General features: G+C 36.5%; 1 protein-coding gene across 1 annotated transcript; it reads right to left on the reverse strand.

Annotated features, from left to right (window-relative positions):
• Positions 1-13,018: 13,018 nt before the first annotated feature.
• LOC121776153 (transcription factor MYB93-like) lies at positions 13,019-14,119 on the reverse strand. The gene is made up of 2 exons (XM_042173296.1): positions 13,826-14,119; positions 13,019-13,721 (listed from the first exon to the last, which is right to left on the reverse strand). The coding sequence occupies exons 1-2, from the start codon at positions 14,083-14,085 to the stop codon at positions 13,226-13,228; spliced, it is 756 nt and encodes a 251-aa protein (XP_042029230.1). The 5' UTR covers positions 14,086-14,119; the 3' UTR covers positions 13,019-13,225.
• Positions 14,120-19,590: the final 5,471 nt, after the last annotated feature.

Raw genomic sequence — 19,590 nt, forward strand, 5'->3', positions numbered from 1 at the left:
TTGTATAAGAATTATGAATGAGAGATGAATGAGAGGTGAATTGATGTGATAAATGAGTGATGAATGTGTGTATTTATAGATGATTTTGGGAAAATAAATAAATATCAAAAAAATCAAAAAATTCAGAAAAAACGGGAAAAACGGCCATATTTTTGGGATTTGGAAAATATTTTTTTTTATTTTTTAGCATTATTTATAATTAAATACCGATTTTTAAAAAATAAAAATAAAAAATGTTTAAACACAACGGCTATGCCGTTGACGAATGGGAGCGCGCCACGTGTGCGTCCGCTGGCACGGACGTGCTCGATACATCGAGCAGCGCCGTGCCAGCGGCGCGAGCGCAGCGACGGCGGATGGCGTCCGTGCCAGCGGCGCGGACGGCGGTGGCGACGGACGCCACCGCTGCGCATGCTCTTATTCTCTCTTCACTCCTCTACTTTTCTCTCTCTCATACTTTACTCTCTTCACTTTAACTATTTAAATATCAATTCCTTAAATCCCGTGCCCAAAAGAAAAGCTTCACTTATCTTGGGACGGAGTGAGTATTAGTTTTAAATGAAATGTGAGTGGAATGAGTTAGTTGAAGGTGAGACCTTATTACCATTTATGATAAATATGAAATGAGACTCCTATTCGTGGACGGACCAAAATGGAAAAACGGAACTCCTATTCACGGATGGAGGGAGTAACTTATATGGCTTGTTCATTAGTTTTTAAAGTTGTGGGCATTTAGAACGTTCTAGATCTAAATTAATACACATTGACCAGTTTTTGGATAGTTTCAACTTCCTTGACCTTACAGCACTGGACAACAGGTTGCCCTGACCTAGCCATTGCTATGAGTCGTCGGCTCATTCTGTAAAGGGACGCAGTCAGATCCTTGGATTTGGAACTTTCTCAAAGAGGAACCTCATGTAAATATTACTCCATCTGTCTCATAATAAATGTCACACTTTCCTTTTTTAGTTTGTTCATAAAAGATGTCTGTTAAAACTCTTAAATATTGTCTCGCATCAACTTGGTGAAGCTCATCTATATAAGTATGAATATTCCTCCCTCTTATAAGGTCTTTTAAGTATTGAGTGGCACATTCTTAATAATGTCACATTTCCTTTTTCTGGAAAAACTTACCCATTAATATAAATATATTATTTTCTTTTTCCATCTAACACATAAAATAATATCTCCAAAAATTTAGTGCCATTTTCAAATATGCCATCTATTATGATAAAGGGGAGTATGATATAATGTGTATTACGAAAGCGAAATGAAAATGATCATAACGAACAATTAAGAGAAAAATGCAGAAGTGGATAGGCAAAAGAGATAGGGGAAAAGTAGAAAAATAGAAAGATAAAAGAGGCTCAATTCTGTCATAGTTTAAACAAAAGAGAAATGAAGAAAAGAAAAAAGGAAAGAAAAGGATTTTACAATTGCTAAACAAAGTTTTATTGCATCGGCCACAAGAGTGATTAGGTGGCGACTGAGTCTCTAGATTCTATTGATTCTTATACGAATAATCCTAATTTTTAACACGAATTATCACACAGATAGTTATATCGTGGGCGAGTTAAACAATTAATTTTATATGAGCTAATAATATAAAAATAAATTCGATAGTTAATTACAGCCGTTTATGTTGCATCTTTTCTTTTTCCAAAATTAGGAATGTCATATAATTCAAACTTTAAATATTGTACAAACTCTAAACTGTAATTTGAATTGTTAGAAATTGTCAACGGATGACAAAATAACAACAACAAAAAAATATCAACACAGTTTCAACACAACATCAACCATTGATAGACGTCACCACGGTTCGGGAACCGGCGGTTCACGGTTCGGAACCGCCGGTTCTGGTTCAAGAAAGGCGTGAACCTGAACCGGCCCGGCCAAGGTTCGGCGGTTCCGGTTCCTGAACCGTGAACCGCCGGAACCGGCGGTGCATATCCGGTTCCGGGCCGGTTCGTCCGGTTCGGCGGTTCATTTTTTTTTTTACATTGTAATTTTGTAAATTTGTAATTCAAGTAAAATATGTAAATATATTTGCATAAATAAAATTAGAATAAAGCGATGTTCAAATGCAATTTTATTGATACAAATTACAACTTCAAAATTACAAATTACAACTTTAAAATTGCAAATTACAACTATAAAATTACAAATTACAACTTAAAATTTACAAATTACAACTTTAAAATTATAAATTACAACTTGAAATTTACAAATTACAACTTAAAAATTATAAATTACAAAAGACTTAAAGTCTTGATTACAATTTACAAATTACATATTCGAAATAAAGGGGAGAAAAAAAATAAAGGAAAAGGACTCGAGCTCAACTTAAATTTAAAATTTAAGTTGAGATGCCTACGTATCCTCAATGCTCAATTGCATTTTGGAATCAAAGTCCACGTAGTTCTCTTACCTTGCTTACCTATTTGGCTTGATCGGAGGAATTGGCGCCTACTCTTCTTCGTCGGGGAAGTAGTCTTGGTCGGGTTGTACGACTTGATTGTCCCAATCCGGTTCTTGGTCTCTAATTTCGGCGGAGCACCAATCATCAAGTAACATGGTGGCTTCCATATTTTGCCCGGTGAGTCTACTTCTTCTGTCGTCCAAGACGTTGCCTCCAACACTAAAGGCGGACTCGACGGCGACAGTGGAAGCCGGAACCGAAAAGATTTCCTTGGCCATTGATGCAAGGATGGGAAAATCTTTCTCGTGTGATCCCCACCAATCTAGGACGTCGATTTGTTAGGGAACGGGACCTCATTCTTCCTCATTGAATGAAAAGTGTGAGTCAAAATATAAATCTAAGTCACTTGTCGAATTTGCCGTCCTTCCTCCGCTGCTGAAGCCGTATAGGTTCGCCAATTGGGATTGGGCGTCGGGGTCATCAACTTGGAAGAAGCCAAAGTTATGTGTTTGACGGGGGGTCTAGGTCTCACTTGGTGGGTAGTGTTGTATTTGGCTTCGTAATCGTGAAAGAGAGCCCGCAAGTCGAACTCAAAACTTCTTTGGAGGCTTGGGAGGTGGGGGAGGTTTATTTGGAATGTTTGGGCTAAGTTTATGTAGTTGTCGTCGTCCTCGTCAGTTTGCAAAGCTCGGAGTGGTTCAAGATCAATAGAAGCCAAATTGTTGTAATAAAATTCTAAAATTTTGAAAGTACCAACTAGTTTCCACTTTGGATCCAAAACTTTGGCAAGCAAAAAAACAGTTGGGATCTCGTTGAAATACTTGAGCCATTTTTCAACCATGTAATATAAAACACACATTAGCTCAAGATTGTGTGTGGAATTTTTCATTGCAGTTTTAAAACCAAGTGATATGATCATGCAATGTTCTAAAACATGAACGGATGTGCAATAATACACACCCGATAACTCAACAGTGGCATTTCGAAAACCTTTGAATAATTTAAATAAGCTCATGCTTTGATCCCAACAAGAAGATGTTAGATATAAATCATGAACAAGGTAAGTTCTATAAAAATCAACCAAATATTCTATATGCTCTAATGTAGAATGCAACATATCATATGTAGAGTTCCATCTAGTAGACACATCTAAAGTAAAAGTTGTGTACCTTATTTTCTTCGAGTGACAATACTTCTTCCACGCCTTGCCAATTTGAGGCTTGCAGTGAATCAAGGATACAGCTGTAGTAATAGGTTGAATATGTCTTTACCATAAAGACAAAGCATCTTGTACACATAAGTTTAAAATATGACAAATACATCGTTGGTGAAAATTCTTATTAACACAAGAATGTGGTGAGTAGAAATGAAGAGGAGGGGGGTATTTATAGGGGAAAATTATGATTAAATTTAAAAAAAATTTCAAATTTTGAAACCACCGGAACTGCCGGTTTCACGCGTAAACCGCTGGTTTTTCGTTGGAAACCGCCGGTTTCGTCAACGGTTTTCTGACAAAAACCGGCGGTTGCTGACCGGTTTCTGACAAGCCTATGGTTAGGTCGGAAATAGGCCAGAAAAGTTGGCGGTTGCGAAACCGGCGGTTCAGAACCGCCGGTTACGGTTCGCCTAGAATTGAAACCTGAACCGGCCCGGTGGAACCGGCGGTTCCGGTCACGGTTCGAACCGCCGCCGACGGTTCCGGTTCCGGGCCGGTTCAGCCGGTTCGGTTCAGTTTGGTGACGTCTAACCATTGACACTGTGTTGACATTTTTTGTTGCTATTATTTTGTCATCTGTTGACATTTTCTAACAGTCCAGATCATAGTTTAGAATCTGTACAATATTTAGAGTTTGCATTTGATTACATCTATCCAAAATTAACCTAAACACACACAGAGAATTAATGAATCAATTTTAGTAATTAATTGCCCAAACAGGGCTAGGAAATCTCAAGGATGTCACTTAGAGCATCCCCGTCCGTGCGCTTGCCAACGAGTATGGATGTGGGCCCAAACCCACTTTTACTCCATGTCCTTAGGCAAGAGCACAACACCCACATCCGTGCTCTTCCGCAAGGACAAGCTCAAGGGTCCTATCATTCTATTATTCAATTTAAATAAAAACATTTCCACAATATTAAAATGCATTAAAATTCCCGGAATACTATTATAAATTATAAAAAATATAAAAATTACATAATTAAAATTCTAAAAATTAAAAATTACATAATTAAAATCCTAAAAATTAAAAATTACATAATTAAACTCCTAAAAAATAAAAATTACATAATTAAACTCCTAAAAATAAAAATTACATAATTAAACTCCTAAAAATAAAAATTACATAATTAAAGGCTAAAAATACCTCGTGGAAGACTATTCATCCGGCTGTACCCCCAATGTTCTTTGGAGACCCCGTATCATTGCCACATGCGATCGTGCTCGGGGGTCATAGTTGACCTATCGGCCAAATTGAGTTGGGCCAAAACCCCCCACGACGAGTTGGTGGGGGGTTGAGGTGGCACAAAGGGAGCGGGAGCGGGATAGGGGATGGATGGAGTCGCGGCGCGACGGCGGTTGGCCGTCGATTTCTTCCTTCCTTGCAGCCGGCGTTAGGAACTACTCGGGCCAGCGTCGGGGATACCCAAGTTAGCTCCGGCGAGCTGGGTGGACACCTCATCGGAGCCGGCGTCGGAAAGGGATACCGACCTCGACCTTTTATTGGAGGAGCTAGAGGAGGATGATACGTCTCCCCTACACTTCGGATGCACACGCACCTCCTGCCAAACATTGAGGTACTTGAACGGTTTGTAGTGTTGGGATTGGTAGGTCGCCAACGCGGCACTGATGATGTCGACCTCGCTTCTGCCGCTCCCCGCCGACCGCTCTTCCTGGAGGTAATACCCCTGGAACTTTTGGATTTCTTCGTTGGCTCTGTATATGGCATTGCGCACCATACTCTCGTTGCGCTCGATTGTTCCAGCTGGCCGGTTTTGACTGTACCGGCGACAGACGCGCCACCAAAAATGGTCCTCGGATTGGTTCGTGTCAATCTCCGGATCTTCGAAGATAGACAAAAACACTTTGAATAATTGATCCATCTCCCCCGGAGTGTACGGGGTGCGGATACCACGAATAGGAAGATGAGGAGTTTGAGAGCTCCCGCTCCCTCCCGCTCTAGGTACGGGTGGTTCGGGTGCCCACCCGTATTGCCCATCGGGGGCACCTTGGTCGTCCACCGGGTAAGGCCGATAGCCACCCGGAGCTTGCGAACTTTGGGTTTGAGGAGGGGCCGAAAATTCCATTTTCAAACTAGGAAATGGTTGCGAGCCGAACCATTCGTGGTTCCAACCGCGGGAGTCGTAGGGGTGATCGCCGGAGCCGGTCATTTTTTTGTTGTAAGAGTGAAAGAAAGATTGAGAATTGTAAGAATGGAAATGAGAGAATTTAAATGAGAATTGTGTAGTGTGGTGTGAAATTTTTTGTGTGGAAGTGGGGGTATTTATAGATGAAAATGTGAATTTTTGGGGAAAAAAATTGAAAAATAAATTAAAAGTGGGGAGAAAACGGATATAAATTTTTGGGAAGTGAGATTTTTATTTTTATTTTTAATCAAATTTTTTAATTAAAATCCGATTTTTTTAAAAAAAGGAATTCCAACGGCATTGCCTTTGGCCAATCAGGCGTTGACACGTGTGCTGCTGGCTGGCACGGACGTGCTCGATGCATTGACCAGCTCCGCGCCAGTGGCAAGAGCGCAGCGGCGAGCAGCGGTGTGCCGCGCCGCTGGCACGGATGGACGGACGGCGTGGTGTCACCGCTGCGGATGCTCTTACTCCCTCCGTCCCATTTGCACGTGATACATTTTTTGGGCACATGTTTTTAAGATTGAAAAAAGTAAATAAAAAAGTAGGAGAGAAGATAAAGCTCTAAAAGATATATAGTACTCCCTCCGTCCCGCACTACTCGCACTTATTTCCTTTTTGGGCGTCCCAAGTTACTTGCACTCTTTCCATTTTTAGTAAAAAAATTCACCTACAGCCGTCATTTTTTACTTTCCTATACACTCATTCCTTAATCTCCATGCCGAAAAGGAAAGGGGCGAGTAGCCCGGGACGGAGGGAGTATTGTTTTCTTTTTTGCCAAAAAAAGGAAATGTTTCACTTATAGTGGGATGGCCTGAAAAGAAATACATCTCATTTATAATGAGACGGAGGGAGTATTAATTAAGTCAATTTTACTTGAGAATATTGCAAATTTATTTCTAATGACCCTTAGATTAACAAGAACGAAATATTTATGAACATGAGCTCTAATTTCACGGACAGCTCTATAAAATTAGGATGTGATTTCATCGTTGCTCTGCGGTAATTAAAAATACAAAATACTTAAAAGAAGTTTAATTATAATTCTCTTCAATTTGACTTCAATTATAATATAAACTAACCAAACACAAAATACTAAGTTACACGTTACAATGCCTAATAAAGTATTTAAAATTAATATTTTAATCATCACAAATAGCCTGCAAATTAGACACATGACAAAACATGGTATTATTACTAGCTAGTGTGATTCAAATTACAAAAATTTAGCTTCAAAATTATCACTCAACTACTAGCGCTAGACCATCCCCATAAGGGGAAATAGAGAAAACTTGAACACAAATGATCTTACACTTTTATAGCATATAAGCAAGTAATATACATGTATTTAGTTTACATTTTGGTTTGACAAGAAATGTCTTTGACTTTCAATCAACCTTGAATTTATTTTGTCCACAACACTTGGAAAATTAGATTACCTTTTAAGAACTAACTCAACACATTAGCCCACGTCAATGTTTCCACTATAATCCATCCGGTTACTACAAGCAACCGTATAATATTTCTAATGATTCTAGAACATTAATTTAATGAAACTAATCAACTGGTTTGGTAATTTTATAGTTGGTGGTTTTTCATTTCAATAGTCAATCCCTTGTTAGAAAAGTTTCGAAGTTCACCTACTCACCAAGGAAATATGCAGTCATTGGGTTTATTAGTATATTGTTAATTTTTTTTTTAAATAAAATATGGATAATTTATATGTGAAGTAGTTATAATCTAGGTCCTAAGTTGTTCAAACGTCTTGCTTTTATACATGTAATTCATTAAATCCTTTGTTCATGCACTGTCGTAATAAATGCTGTATATATAAGCATAGAGTAAAATTAATTAACCTAGGTTAATTGTCGAAAAATTACATTGATTTTGGCCTAATTGCATACACATCAAGTTGAAGTAAATTTTTGGATTTTCGAAAAAATTTCGATCAATTTTTTAGGAGGAAAAATTTTAGCCTATCTGTTTGCTAAGAATTAAGAAGTGAGATCATCATTATTATGAATGTCTTCAAATTCAAATCGAATAAAAATATGATCTTTTTGGTATTTGCCACTGAAATGCATGGTTAAACAAAACCTTCTTTATCGAGAGAACTCAAAACTATTTTCGGTTACTCGATTGTGAATATTTATGGTGGAAGCGTTTTTTTTGCTGGGTGAGTGCAAATTTCGTTCGAATCTGGATGTAGTGAAAGTTCTATTCAGTCAATGCAGTAATTAATCCATTCGAACACAATTGGTTCAATGTAATTGTTTTCACATATTCACATAAATAAAAATTTATGTAAATAACTCCACCACATTAGAGTTGTCCACAATATTTTCGCCAAGCCACAAATTTTTGTTCACAGCCACAAAAAAACTTGTCCAACCTAGCTAATAATGGACAAACCACAGTCACAAATCACATTATTTTTTCAATTGTTACCACAAATCACATTATTTTATCGCAAATCACATTTTTTTATCATAAAAAATCGAAAATTCAAAAAAATATTTAAAAAAGTTTTCCAAAGCCGTGGCCGCCGGCGCTGTGGGCAGGGCCGCGGCGCCCCTCCATGTGTTGTGTCCAGGCCGACTAGTCGGCCCGCCCATATCCACCCCCGACCGCACCCCAACGTTTCCACCCCTATAGGGAGCCACGGCCCAGCCGTGTCATCGGGCGGTGGCCGCGACTCCCTATTGTGGACACTCTTAATATATACTCACTCTGTTATATCCACTTTCCTTTTTCGGAAAAAAAAACATTTCTCTTTAACCTTTTTATTAAGGGATATCATTGCCTTTACTATCATGGAACTTTTAAAAAGTTGGGTTTATCCCACGAACTTTTAATTTGACAAATAAAATCACGAACTTTACCCGGGTTTGTTATTTCCTACGAGCCTACAAATTCTGGCTATATTAATGGATTGAAGAATAATTTTGGAGGGTGTGCTTCAAGAAAAACTAGCCTCAAAGACTGAAGAACTTGAAGCTCTCGAAGTTGTTGTCGAGAAATTACGAAAAAAAAATTGTATCATGATATTATTTGCCGAAATTTTTTCGCTAGTGGGAAATAACAACCCCAGGTAAAAATTCATGATTTTATTTTCTAAGTTGAAAGTTCGTGGGAAAAAACCAACTTTTTGAAAGTTTCATGATATTAGGGATCAATATACCTTTTATTAAAGTATTCAATTACTTTTATCACTCTATTTTAATACATTCAACAACTCTACCTAAAATCTCGCCTCATTCAAGAATATGACCATCTTCAACGGGACGAAGGGAGGAGTACTTAATTAATAATTCACGTACTTATCAAAGTATCTGTTAATTTCAATTAATTAAGACGTTTCACGTGCTTATCAAATTATGTGCTGATTTCAATTAATTAAGACGTGCAGATACATATATGTAGTTTAACTAGCTAGGCTAACTTGATCATTTACGATTAACCAGTATTTTGCCGACTTATCTACTTCTAATTTTACGTATATGATAAAGTATCCCGATAAACATATGAGAGTTAACTGGAGTATATAGGAGATGAAATTCGAACTTTTCCACATTTTTTACCCGATTTGTTCATCGTAAATCCAAACAAAGAGATTATTTTAATTCTTTTAATAAAGCTAGTTTTGTAGACTTCATTTGTAATGTCGAAACAAGATGTAAACATTTAGATATTACTTTAAAATTAAATTAAAAATTTTGACGATAAAAGCACAACTTAATCTCCATCTGAAACCACAAAAATAAACGGTGAATTATTATTAATCCCAAAAAAACTCCAAGCACGTGAAAGTACATTATTTGCATGATGAATTATAAATCAAGAAGACCATATAAATAGGGAGTAATATATCCTTTCAACCTTCTATTCTTAGTTATCTTCCACTCAAACTGAGGCGGTTTGTCGAGTGAGTATTCATTAATATTTTGCCAACTATTACAAAATTATTGTCAACTTGTTCAATAAGCCCATCACTCTAGCTAGTGACATCGGTGATGGAATAGTTTAATCACATGCATTTATCCAAATAACAAATCATATCAATTCTTGTAATATTATATCATATGATCAAGACACTACGTGCATTCCCCCAACATCGAAAACTGTCTTAATTATAAAAACTAGGTTCTAAATTTTATCTCAAAATAGAAGCAAAAATTAGATGAGACTCTATACATGCATGTAGCTACTATTCAACCCAAGCAATATCCCACCTGCCCTTTTGAAACTTTGAGATAAACAATTCTAGTTAAATAAGTATACTTGAGATGCATCATTTTGCACGGTATATATGATTACATTTGATACGTGACATAATTTATTTTCTCTAAAATCTAGTGAAAACAAAGTGACTTTTATATAGAGTAAATTCATCCATTTTGTTTAAGGTCTGTGAATTTCTTGAGTGCCACGTTCCCATCTATGAGACTATAATACTGTCGCACTCTTAATCGAAAATTGGACTATTAAAAATATCCCGTTACTAGTTATGGATTAGTTCTATATACGTTTGGGTATTTGTTGATTCATAATAAATACACCTTCCGCTTCCGTTGTAATAAGAGTCGTATTCTTTTTTGGATTGTCTCACTATAGTGTGTCATTTTTCCGTTTTTTGGCAAAAAACAAACTTATTTATTCTCTCTTGCTTTATTCTCTCTTAATCTATCTACCTTTTTTCTTTCCCATTTTATTCTACGTTCACTTTTAATACAATTTCTCAATCCCGTGTTGAAAGAAACGCAGGCGGAGGGACTGGGGACTATAAATTTAACCAGCGTTATATGTATAGGGTGTTATAAAAATAAAGACAAATAAAAATTTTAGTGTCGATTCATATCTCAAAGAGTAGTAATCGATAAATTCTAATAACATAAAAATATCCAATCATGCATGTATTCTTGTTATTCGAATTGAGGTGATCATGTGTACTATGTTAGTCAACCAATTTAAACATTGTTTGATTAAGTAATCTATCAAATGTATAATTCAACGTAATAAATTTGTTGCCTAGGTCACCAAATTCATAAATCAAATGACAAAAAAAGGGTAATTTGTTTGTAAATTTCTAAACATTTATTAAATTTTGGTTTTCATATCAATTTTAAAATTCTCTAAAATATTTTTTTTTCAACCAAACTATTGTTTTTTACTTATTTTGCAACCAATCAAGATTTCAGTGCTTATATAGAGCTTGATGAATGCTTATGTGGCATGCACTATCGAATATCAACTCGTTTAGATAGCAAAACACATCATATAACGCTAAACTAAATAATTCATTTAATTATGATTTTAATGAAGCTATATTTGAGTTAAAATTTTAATTAGTTGCAAAATTAGAATAAGTTAATAGTTTTATCATTTATAGGCATATTTTAAAGCTGATAAAGCACAATCGGAATTCAACTAAAGTTAAAAAATTCATAAGCAAGTACCCCCAAAGAAAATGATTTTTTTTAAATAGATGAAGAAAAGCACTAGTGGGGCTTTATGCTTTTTTACTTCAAATTTTTACGTGCGTCGCATATATACCATTCAACCAGTGGTACAAAACACGAGATTTTTTTTTTAATTTTCGATATTAATTTTAAAGACTTTGGTCTCATTTTAACTAATCCACGTACCGCTTTACCAATACACACAAACGAGATTGAAATCTTTAATGTCACCTGTGGGGTTGGAGTTTGAAAATATAATCCATTACTATCAACTTCACTATCCTCACTAATAAAGACATTTATTAATACTTAAACCTTTTTTGTTTCTAACTACTTGGGGTGGGCCCCTCTTATCATTGAGAATCCTTTGCATGTCACAGTTTTGACATTTATCTATCAATCAACTGATGCCCAGCCTAGCTTAAATACTTTCATAGTACCAATTTAATAATGTAAATCTAAATTTTCTATGCAATGGCCAATCATTATGAAACATATATTTATACTATTTGAATGTGAGGTGGGCAGTGCAGTTGGCCTGAGGATATTTAATTCTAGCTTGGAACAATTCAAATTAGAATATGTTGCAAGTAATTTGAGATGGATGGGGTTCTTTGTTCAATTATTGTCATTATATTTTTTTCCTACAAATTAAGTTGTGTTTTAGAAACATAGGGTTATATTAGTAGTGTTGAAGGAAATGCCGTTTCTGCCTTTCATGCAAGTGGAAATCCTTATAATGCTACACTTATCAAATAAGGTGAGTAAATGGTATTTTTAAGGACATAAAAACTAAGACGCATATTGAAAAATTTTAAAAATAAATTTAATTTAGGTTTAAAAAAATGTATAGTTGAGAATAAATTATCTTAAATTTTTTGTTTTTCTAGGACGCATGCATTTGCGTCCATATGAAGAAGTTTTTTGAAGCGTTGATAATATATTTACAAACACAAATTAGCATCCTTAATTATATTAAAAATATCATTAGCTGTTATTTTTTTATAGTGAGTGATCGAAGAGTTGAAACTAGTTTTAAATTTATACTACTAATTTTTTAAAAAAAATATGTTTCAAATTCTATTACTCCCTCCGTCCCAGATAGTTTGTCCCATTTTTCCATTTCGGTTCGTCCCACATAATTTGTCTCATTTCACTTTTTACCATTTTTATTAATGGACCTCATATTCTACTAACTCATTCATACTCACATTTTATTATAAATCTAATATATAAAAATAGGACTCACATATCACTAACTTTTTCAACCCACTTTTCATTATATTCTTAAAATCCGTGCCCGGTCAAAGTGAGACAAACTATCTAGGTCGGAGGGAATAGATTTTAATTAAAAGCATATGAGTTAACAGAAAATCTAATTATTCAAAAGAACATACTTAACTTCCCAATATTTTGACATGATTGAATTATTGAAGCTGCATTTTCATAAAGATGTACACATATTTGAATAAATTGTCATCTTTAAGTAGTGACTATTCATTTGATTAAAGTAAACGCACTATATTTGCGTTGAAAATTATATCTACCTGCGCCCCTTTATTGGGGAAAGAAAATGTAGTCTCAACGCAAATTAAAATTTAGTCAGATTTAGAGCAACCACACCACGTACTTTGCTAATAGAAAAAAGGAAAAAAACATGAAAGTTGCAATCCTTTTCCAATCATCAAATTCTCATCTAATATAACCCTCTAAAATACTTACACACGCAACAAAACAAATAGTAAGGCGATTCGAGAATAAAATTATTGTGATCATGTATATAGTATAGCTCCTTTCTTTGTACATATGAAAAGAAACCAAACTTGGCATAGTAGTAAAATGTGTAACCTAAAAAATTAAAAATCACACGTAAAATAGTCGCTACGGAAACTCGTTATATATGAACAATGTCTTTAAAAAAACGGAAAATGAAGAAATTCATAGTAATATTATTTTATTTAGGAGGAATAAATATTTTACACTAGGCGATTTCACGGAAGAAGGAATCATCGAGCTGCAGCTCCGGCCACATTTGCGTGGCTTCGTAGCTCGTCGCATCGCCCGTGTTCATGATCCACGAGCCATCCGACGAGCAATTTTGGCCCGTTCCACAGCCAGCTGTCACCAAATCCGGCATGTGACCGAACGCAATCGAGTCATGAAAAAAATTCTCAGGCGGCGGAGCTAGGCTCGGGAGGTCGGCGGCGCCGAGAGACGGAGGCGGCGGGTGGAGAATGTAGCTTAAGTAGTTGTTGAGGCGCGCGGCCTCGTTTTGTATGCGGATGGCTTGCTCCGGGTTCTCGATTAGGTCCTTGAGGGCGAGGAGCCCGGGCAGGCTCGAGAAAATGTCGGTCCGGGGGCGGTGGGTCATCGGGTCGAACCCCATTTGTATTAGTCTCTTTTTCAGATGCGTGTTCCAGAAGTTCTTGATCTCGTTGTCTGTCCTTCCCGGCAGGTGTGTCGCGATAGCCGACCACCTTATTAAATTTAACAAAAATTATGTTAGTAGTACTATAAAAAATGTTACTACTACTTAATACTATATTTGAATTTTTGAGAGGAGTTATATATATGTATATACTTGTTGCCAAGAATGGCATGGAGATTGAGGATGGTTTGCTCCTCATCTTGGGAGAATTTGCCTCTCTTGATGTCGGGGCGGAGGTAGTTGGTCCAGCGGAGGCGGCAGCTCTTGCCGCATCGGTTCAAGCCGGCGAGTTTGGGGAGGGCGCGCCAGCTGCCGTGGCCGTGTTTTTGGATGTAGTTTATCAGTTTTTCGTCTTCCTCGGGAGTCCATGGCCCCTTTTTCAGGCCACTCTCCGATCTTCCCATCGTCCCCATTTTTTCTTTAATATTGGATTTGGTTTTTGGTGCTTCAAATCCTACCAGATCACTAATTACGTTTGTGTCTATATATAGACTCGTTTTTTGTGATTTAGAAAGGTAGCCGTATCATCCTTCGTCTTTGAGTAAGATTTGTCATTATCATAATAGTAGTAATATCATAATAGGAGTATTTATTTGAGATATTCATCATTAAATATTTCATTTAACTTATGGTTTTAGGATGGAACCCAATGAATTTCTAATTATGGTATCAAAATGGATCACCGAATATGCTAAATTCAACTGAACAGGCAACATATCTAAACTAAAATTGAAAAATGTTTGACCTGACGATAACAGTTTGATAAAGGGCTGATACAATTCGATCTATAAAAAGAAGCTAATTCAATCCCTCTAAGGTTACATTCGAGGATTTGAGGGATGATGTTGGAAAATGAAGCAAAAGAGAGAACTAAATATAAGTCTAATGAAACATTAATTGGTTTTAGGATTAAACCTTATGGATTTATATTAAATTAAAAATCATACACTTAGAGCATCCACAATAGGTAGGACTAGCCAATAGGCTAGCACCAGGACTAACCAAAAACACCTCTTGCCACGTTACTAGGACTTCCCACAGCATGGCACATCACTAGGACTTCCCACAGCCCAGTAATAGGCTAACACTAGGATTAGCCAACGCCCTAGTCAACCAAACAAATTTACAAATACATAATTAATAAAAATTCGACACGAATACGGAGAAAGTGCAACTATTTTATTTAAAAAAAAATACATAGTTAATCCTTGTTTAGTGACAAGCTTTGTTCTTGTTGTTTTGGTGTTTGTTTAGTGAATAGGCTTCCCCAAGGGATACTTTAGTATGAGAGGTAAGAAACAAAGGATTTGGGATGAGTAAAATACCGATAAGGCATTCCTATATTTGTCAAATAAGAATTATGAAATGGTTTACAATTATTCTATATCTGGCATTAAAGGGGGTTTGGATTTTGATTGAACCAGAACAAATTTCATCTATGGATGTGATATGCCTTCTAATCATTTTCATAAGAAAAAATATATATGTCCTCATAATTTTTCATTAAACCTCATAAACAATTAAAATCGCCTATCGCACTATATTTAAATTGGGCACGGATTTTATTTGTTAATCTACAAAAAAGTTGTTAAAGAAAGACTTAAATAGAAGAGAAATGAATTTAGAGTGGTTATGCTTTGATTTTTATTAGAGAGAAATTATTAAAAACCAATCAAAGTCACAATCAAAACAGGTGGAGGGTGCTTTGTGGTAAGAGAGGAACACTCTCCATGCACGCAATTTTCGTCATTTGATTATAAAATCTGCATGGAAAATTATATAAGTTGCATATCTATTTTTATAGATATGGTCTCTAGCTAGTAGCATTTATTATCTATCATAAATACTTTTTTTTACGTGCGTACCATCATACCTAATTAATCCTTTCATTTTTTACCGATAGTTCTTGCCACCTTTGACCGATTGTTTTCCACATTTTCCCAACTTTTATTATCACAGTCTACAGGCTATATATATAGCTTATAATTTGACACGAAAATAAAATGCCTCTACGGTCTACCCATCCATATAAAATATTGCTATTTGATTAGAATTTAAATTTAACTATAAACAACTTTTGGGTTTTGTTAATAGGACGTATAAATTTGACTATTGAGGTACTCTACTTATTGCCAGTATCTAGCCACGTGGATTGATATCATTTGAATTTATAGTATCTTTATATTCATATTCTTCTCTGGCTAGAAACATGACAAATTTATTCCTAATTATAAATACCTGGATTTTATAATCATAGATTTATGATATTTTTTTATAAGATGGGATTTACTATGTACAGAAAAATTAGTGGAGTAGATTTTAAATTGAAATGTTTTTGTGAAATACTCTTACGTCCGCTATTAAATGTCTCATTTTTTTTTCGTTCGTCCATCAATAAATGTTACTATCTCCGTCCCGCATTAAGTGTCACATTAACTTTTCTGCACTCGTTTTGTAAAAATGATAATAAATAATTAAAGTCCAGAAATAGTAAAATAAGAGAAAGAATAAGGTAGAGAAGAGTCTTCTTTACATTATTCATTCTCTTACTTTATTATTTCACCACTTAACTATTTATTATCATTTTTGCAAAACGAGTGCAGAAAAGTAAACGTGACACTTAATGCGGGACGGAGATAGTACATTTCACTATTACTATATTTGATAAGTGGATCCTATTCGACTCACATTTTATTATAAAAATAATATATAAAAATAGGTTTTACATTCCACTAACTATTCTACTCACCACTACAAAAAAACGTTGGTTTACCGAGGGAATTATCGACGGAACCAAATTCCTCGGTGATTACCGACGGAATACAAGTCATCGGTAATATTACTGACAAGCTTTTTACCAAGAGAAAATTTCGGTCGGTAATTCCGTCGGTAAGCAGATTTACGACGAAAAATTAGAAATTATCGACGGAAATTTCCGTCAATAAAACAGCATTTTTTTTGTAGTGCACTTTATTATATAAAATTAAATAATTTCTTAAAATTTGTACATACAAATATGAGACATTTAATCATGGATGGAGAGAGTATGATTTGTTTATGTGGAGAGAAACATTGGAATTTTAAATGGAAAAAAACAAATTTGACTGAGCAAGGAGCGTTTGGTATTTAATTTATTACACATTCTATTTCTGAATATGCACATTTTTTCTTTGAGAAGATATTACTACACAAGTTACTATTGTTTTAGTCAAAAAGCTTTTGCACGAGACAGAGAGGAAAGAAAGATAACAATGAAACGAAAAAATGTTTTGTCAGCCCAAATGGCGACAGACTATGTCGGCGAGTTGGCAACGAATTTCATTTCCTAAATCCGTCCATGAACCTATTATCTCTATAAATTTAAACTAGTTTTAGAGTTAAAAAATTACTGGTGAAATTTGATCTGAGAAATGATTATAGAGATTTAATCAGTGTATAAGAGCACCGATACGGATGCTCTAAGTACGTATTCAAATACGTCTCTCTTCCTAATTATCAATTAATTGATGACGTCTTCTGTCCGTTTCTAAACTGATTGAGAAGATATATATGATTAAGAGCATCCACGATAGCGAATGTCACGGCGGACGTCCGACCCGCAGGATGTCCGGGACGTTCACTGCTGGGGCGGACGAACGCGTGACGGACGAGCCAGACGGACGACCTCTCGTCCGTCGGATAAGGAGCTCGTCCGTCGTCTCGTCCGCTATTGTGGGTCCTCGACGGACGAGAGCAATTTTCATTTTTTTAAAAAACTCTATATATACGACTCGTTTCGGTTCATTTTCATTCGCACAACTTGTATTAACGAGTTTCTCTTCTCTGTCTCTACATTTCTCGACATCCCGAAATGGCTAGTGGTAGTGGTAGTGGTAGTGGTAGTGGTGCGGGTGGCAGTGGTAGTGGTACGGGTGGCAGTGGCTGGGATGATGAAGTATAGCGGTGAATCCGCGAACAGATATGGGCCAATACGTCCGCTGAGATAAATCGCCTTATGAGGGAGGCCTTGCAGCAACAGCAGCCGGCGGTACCTCGCCCCATCCAGCATCGAGCTGTAGTTCGCAGCGACCACGTCGCTACACACCAACGGTTGTTTGATGACTATTTCACGGAATAGCCGCGGTTTGGGGACAACTTCTTCCGGCAGCGTTTTAGGATGCACCGGTATCTATTTATGTGTATCGTGAACGCTTTAGAGCGTCAGTACAAGTACTTCTGATTCAGGGAGGATACGAGTGGCAGACCCGGTCACTCGCCTATACAGAAGTGCACTACTGTAATTAGGCAGTTGGCCTATGAAGGCGTGGCCGACATGTTCGACGAGTACCTCCACATCGGCGAGACGACTGCTCGCGAATGTCTCAAGTATTTTTGTCAGGGCGTCATTCAAATATTCGGGGAGAGGTACCTGCGGAAGCCTACCCCCCAAGACTGCCAGGATCAGATGGATATGCACGAGACGATGCATGGGTTTCCCGAGATATTGGGCAGTACAGATTGCATGCATTGGGAGTGGAAGAACTGCACGTCCGACTTCAAAGGCAAGAATCCCAAAATGATCCTCGAAGTCGTAGCTGACTACCGGCTGTGGATTTGACATGCATATTTTGGGGTAGCCGGGTCAAACAACGACATCAACGTCCTACAATCGTCGTCTCTTTTCAACGAGCAGTGCTTGGGCGTCGGTCCGGCCATCAGTTTTGTCACCAACAGCAACCAGCATGATATGGGCTACTATTTGGCGGATGGAATATACCCTAGGTGGCTCGTCTTTGTGAAGACAATCAGATGTCCAACCGAAGAAAAGAAGGTCTAATTTGCGAGCCGACAGGAGGCAACGTGCAAGGATGTGGAGCGGGCATTTGGTGTGCTCCAGACTCGATGGGCGGCGGTTAAGGGTCTAACCCGTTTGTGGTATGACGACTACATAGCTGATGTCATGTACGCGTGTATTATCATGCACAACATAACAAGAAAGTCCAGAACTGACTGATTGGACCAATAAAGATGACGCCGGGCCAAGCCATGGCTTGTCCACCGCCAGTGTACGAATGGGGATACCTCATGATGACGCCGGACGACTCCAAGCACATGCCGACATGCTCCAACAAGAAACACATATTCGACTCCAGCAAGATATAATTGAAGAGTTGTGGGCGCGGAGGAGTGCACGTTGATATTTATAATGTAATTTGTTGAAATATTTTTTTATTGTACTTTTTTAATGTTTTTAATTTAATGAAATTACGATTGCAATTTGTCTGTATTCGTGTCGAAATTTTAATTCCGTATTATTAAAATGTGAATTTGTTTGTTGGGATGTCCTAGTGCTTGTCCACTATTGTGCAATGGGATGTCCTAGTGATGTGGCAGTTGGGTGAGAAGTCTTAGTAACGTGGCAGAAGGTGTTTTTGGGAAGTCCTAGTGCTAATCTGTGGAGAAGTCTTTTCTATTGTGGATGCTCTAAACTTATTATGGTTAAAATATCATAAAATATGGAATGTTGGCGTCAAATAGTTATAACAAATATAGAGAGATTAGTGAATATTTTGAAAAGTATTTTTCAATTTTAAAAAAAATTACTCTATCCAATCCACCATAGGAGTCCAGAGAATTTAGATTGGGCACAAATTTTAAGAAATATAAATAAACGAGTTGAATAAGTTAGTGAAATATGATTTCACTTATATATATATATATATATATATATATATATATATATGTATATAGGGGTGCATTATAATGATAACCCCAATTTCCGTAATAACCCTATACCTAAATCTGGACCACACATTTTTAAAATCACGTGGTCTAGATTCAAACTTAGATTTACTTAATAAAAAAAAAGCACGGGGGTAAATATGTCATTTCGCTCTTGATAAAATTTACGTATCCAAATTTCGCTCATTTAATTTCTG

Source organism: Salvia splendens, chromosome 18 (assembly GCF_004379255.2).
Source record: "Salvia splendens isolate huo1 chromosome 18, SspV2, whole genome shotgun sequence".
NCBI classification, from domain to species: Eukaryota; Viridiplantae; Streptophyta; class Magnoliopsida; order Lamiales; family Lamiaceae; genus Salvia; species Salvia splendens.

What these genes read in the sequence shown, in the direction of transcription:
- LOC121776153 (XM_042173296.1), bottom strand. Translation starts at nt 14,085, where the DNA reads ATGGGGACGATGGGAAGATCGGAGAGTGGCCTGAAAAAGGGGCCATGG. An exon ending in CATGCCATTCTTGGCAACAA is followed by an intron (nt 13,722 to 13,825) that starts GTATATACATAT and finishes AAATTTAATAAG; the next exon opens with GTGGTCGGCTATCGCGACAC.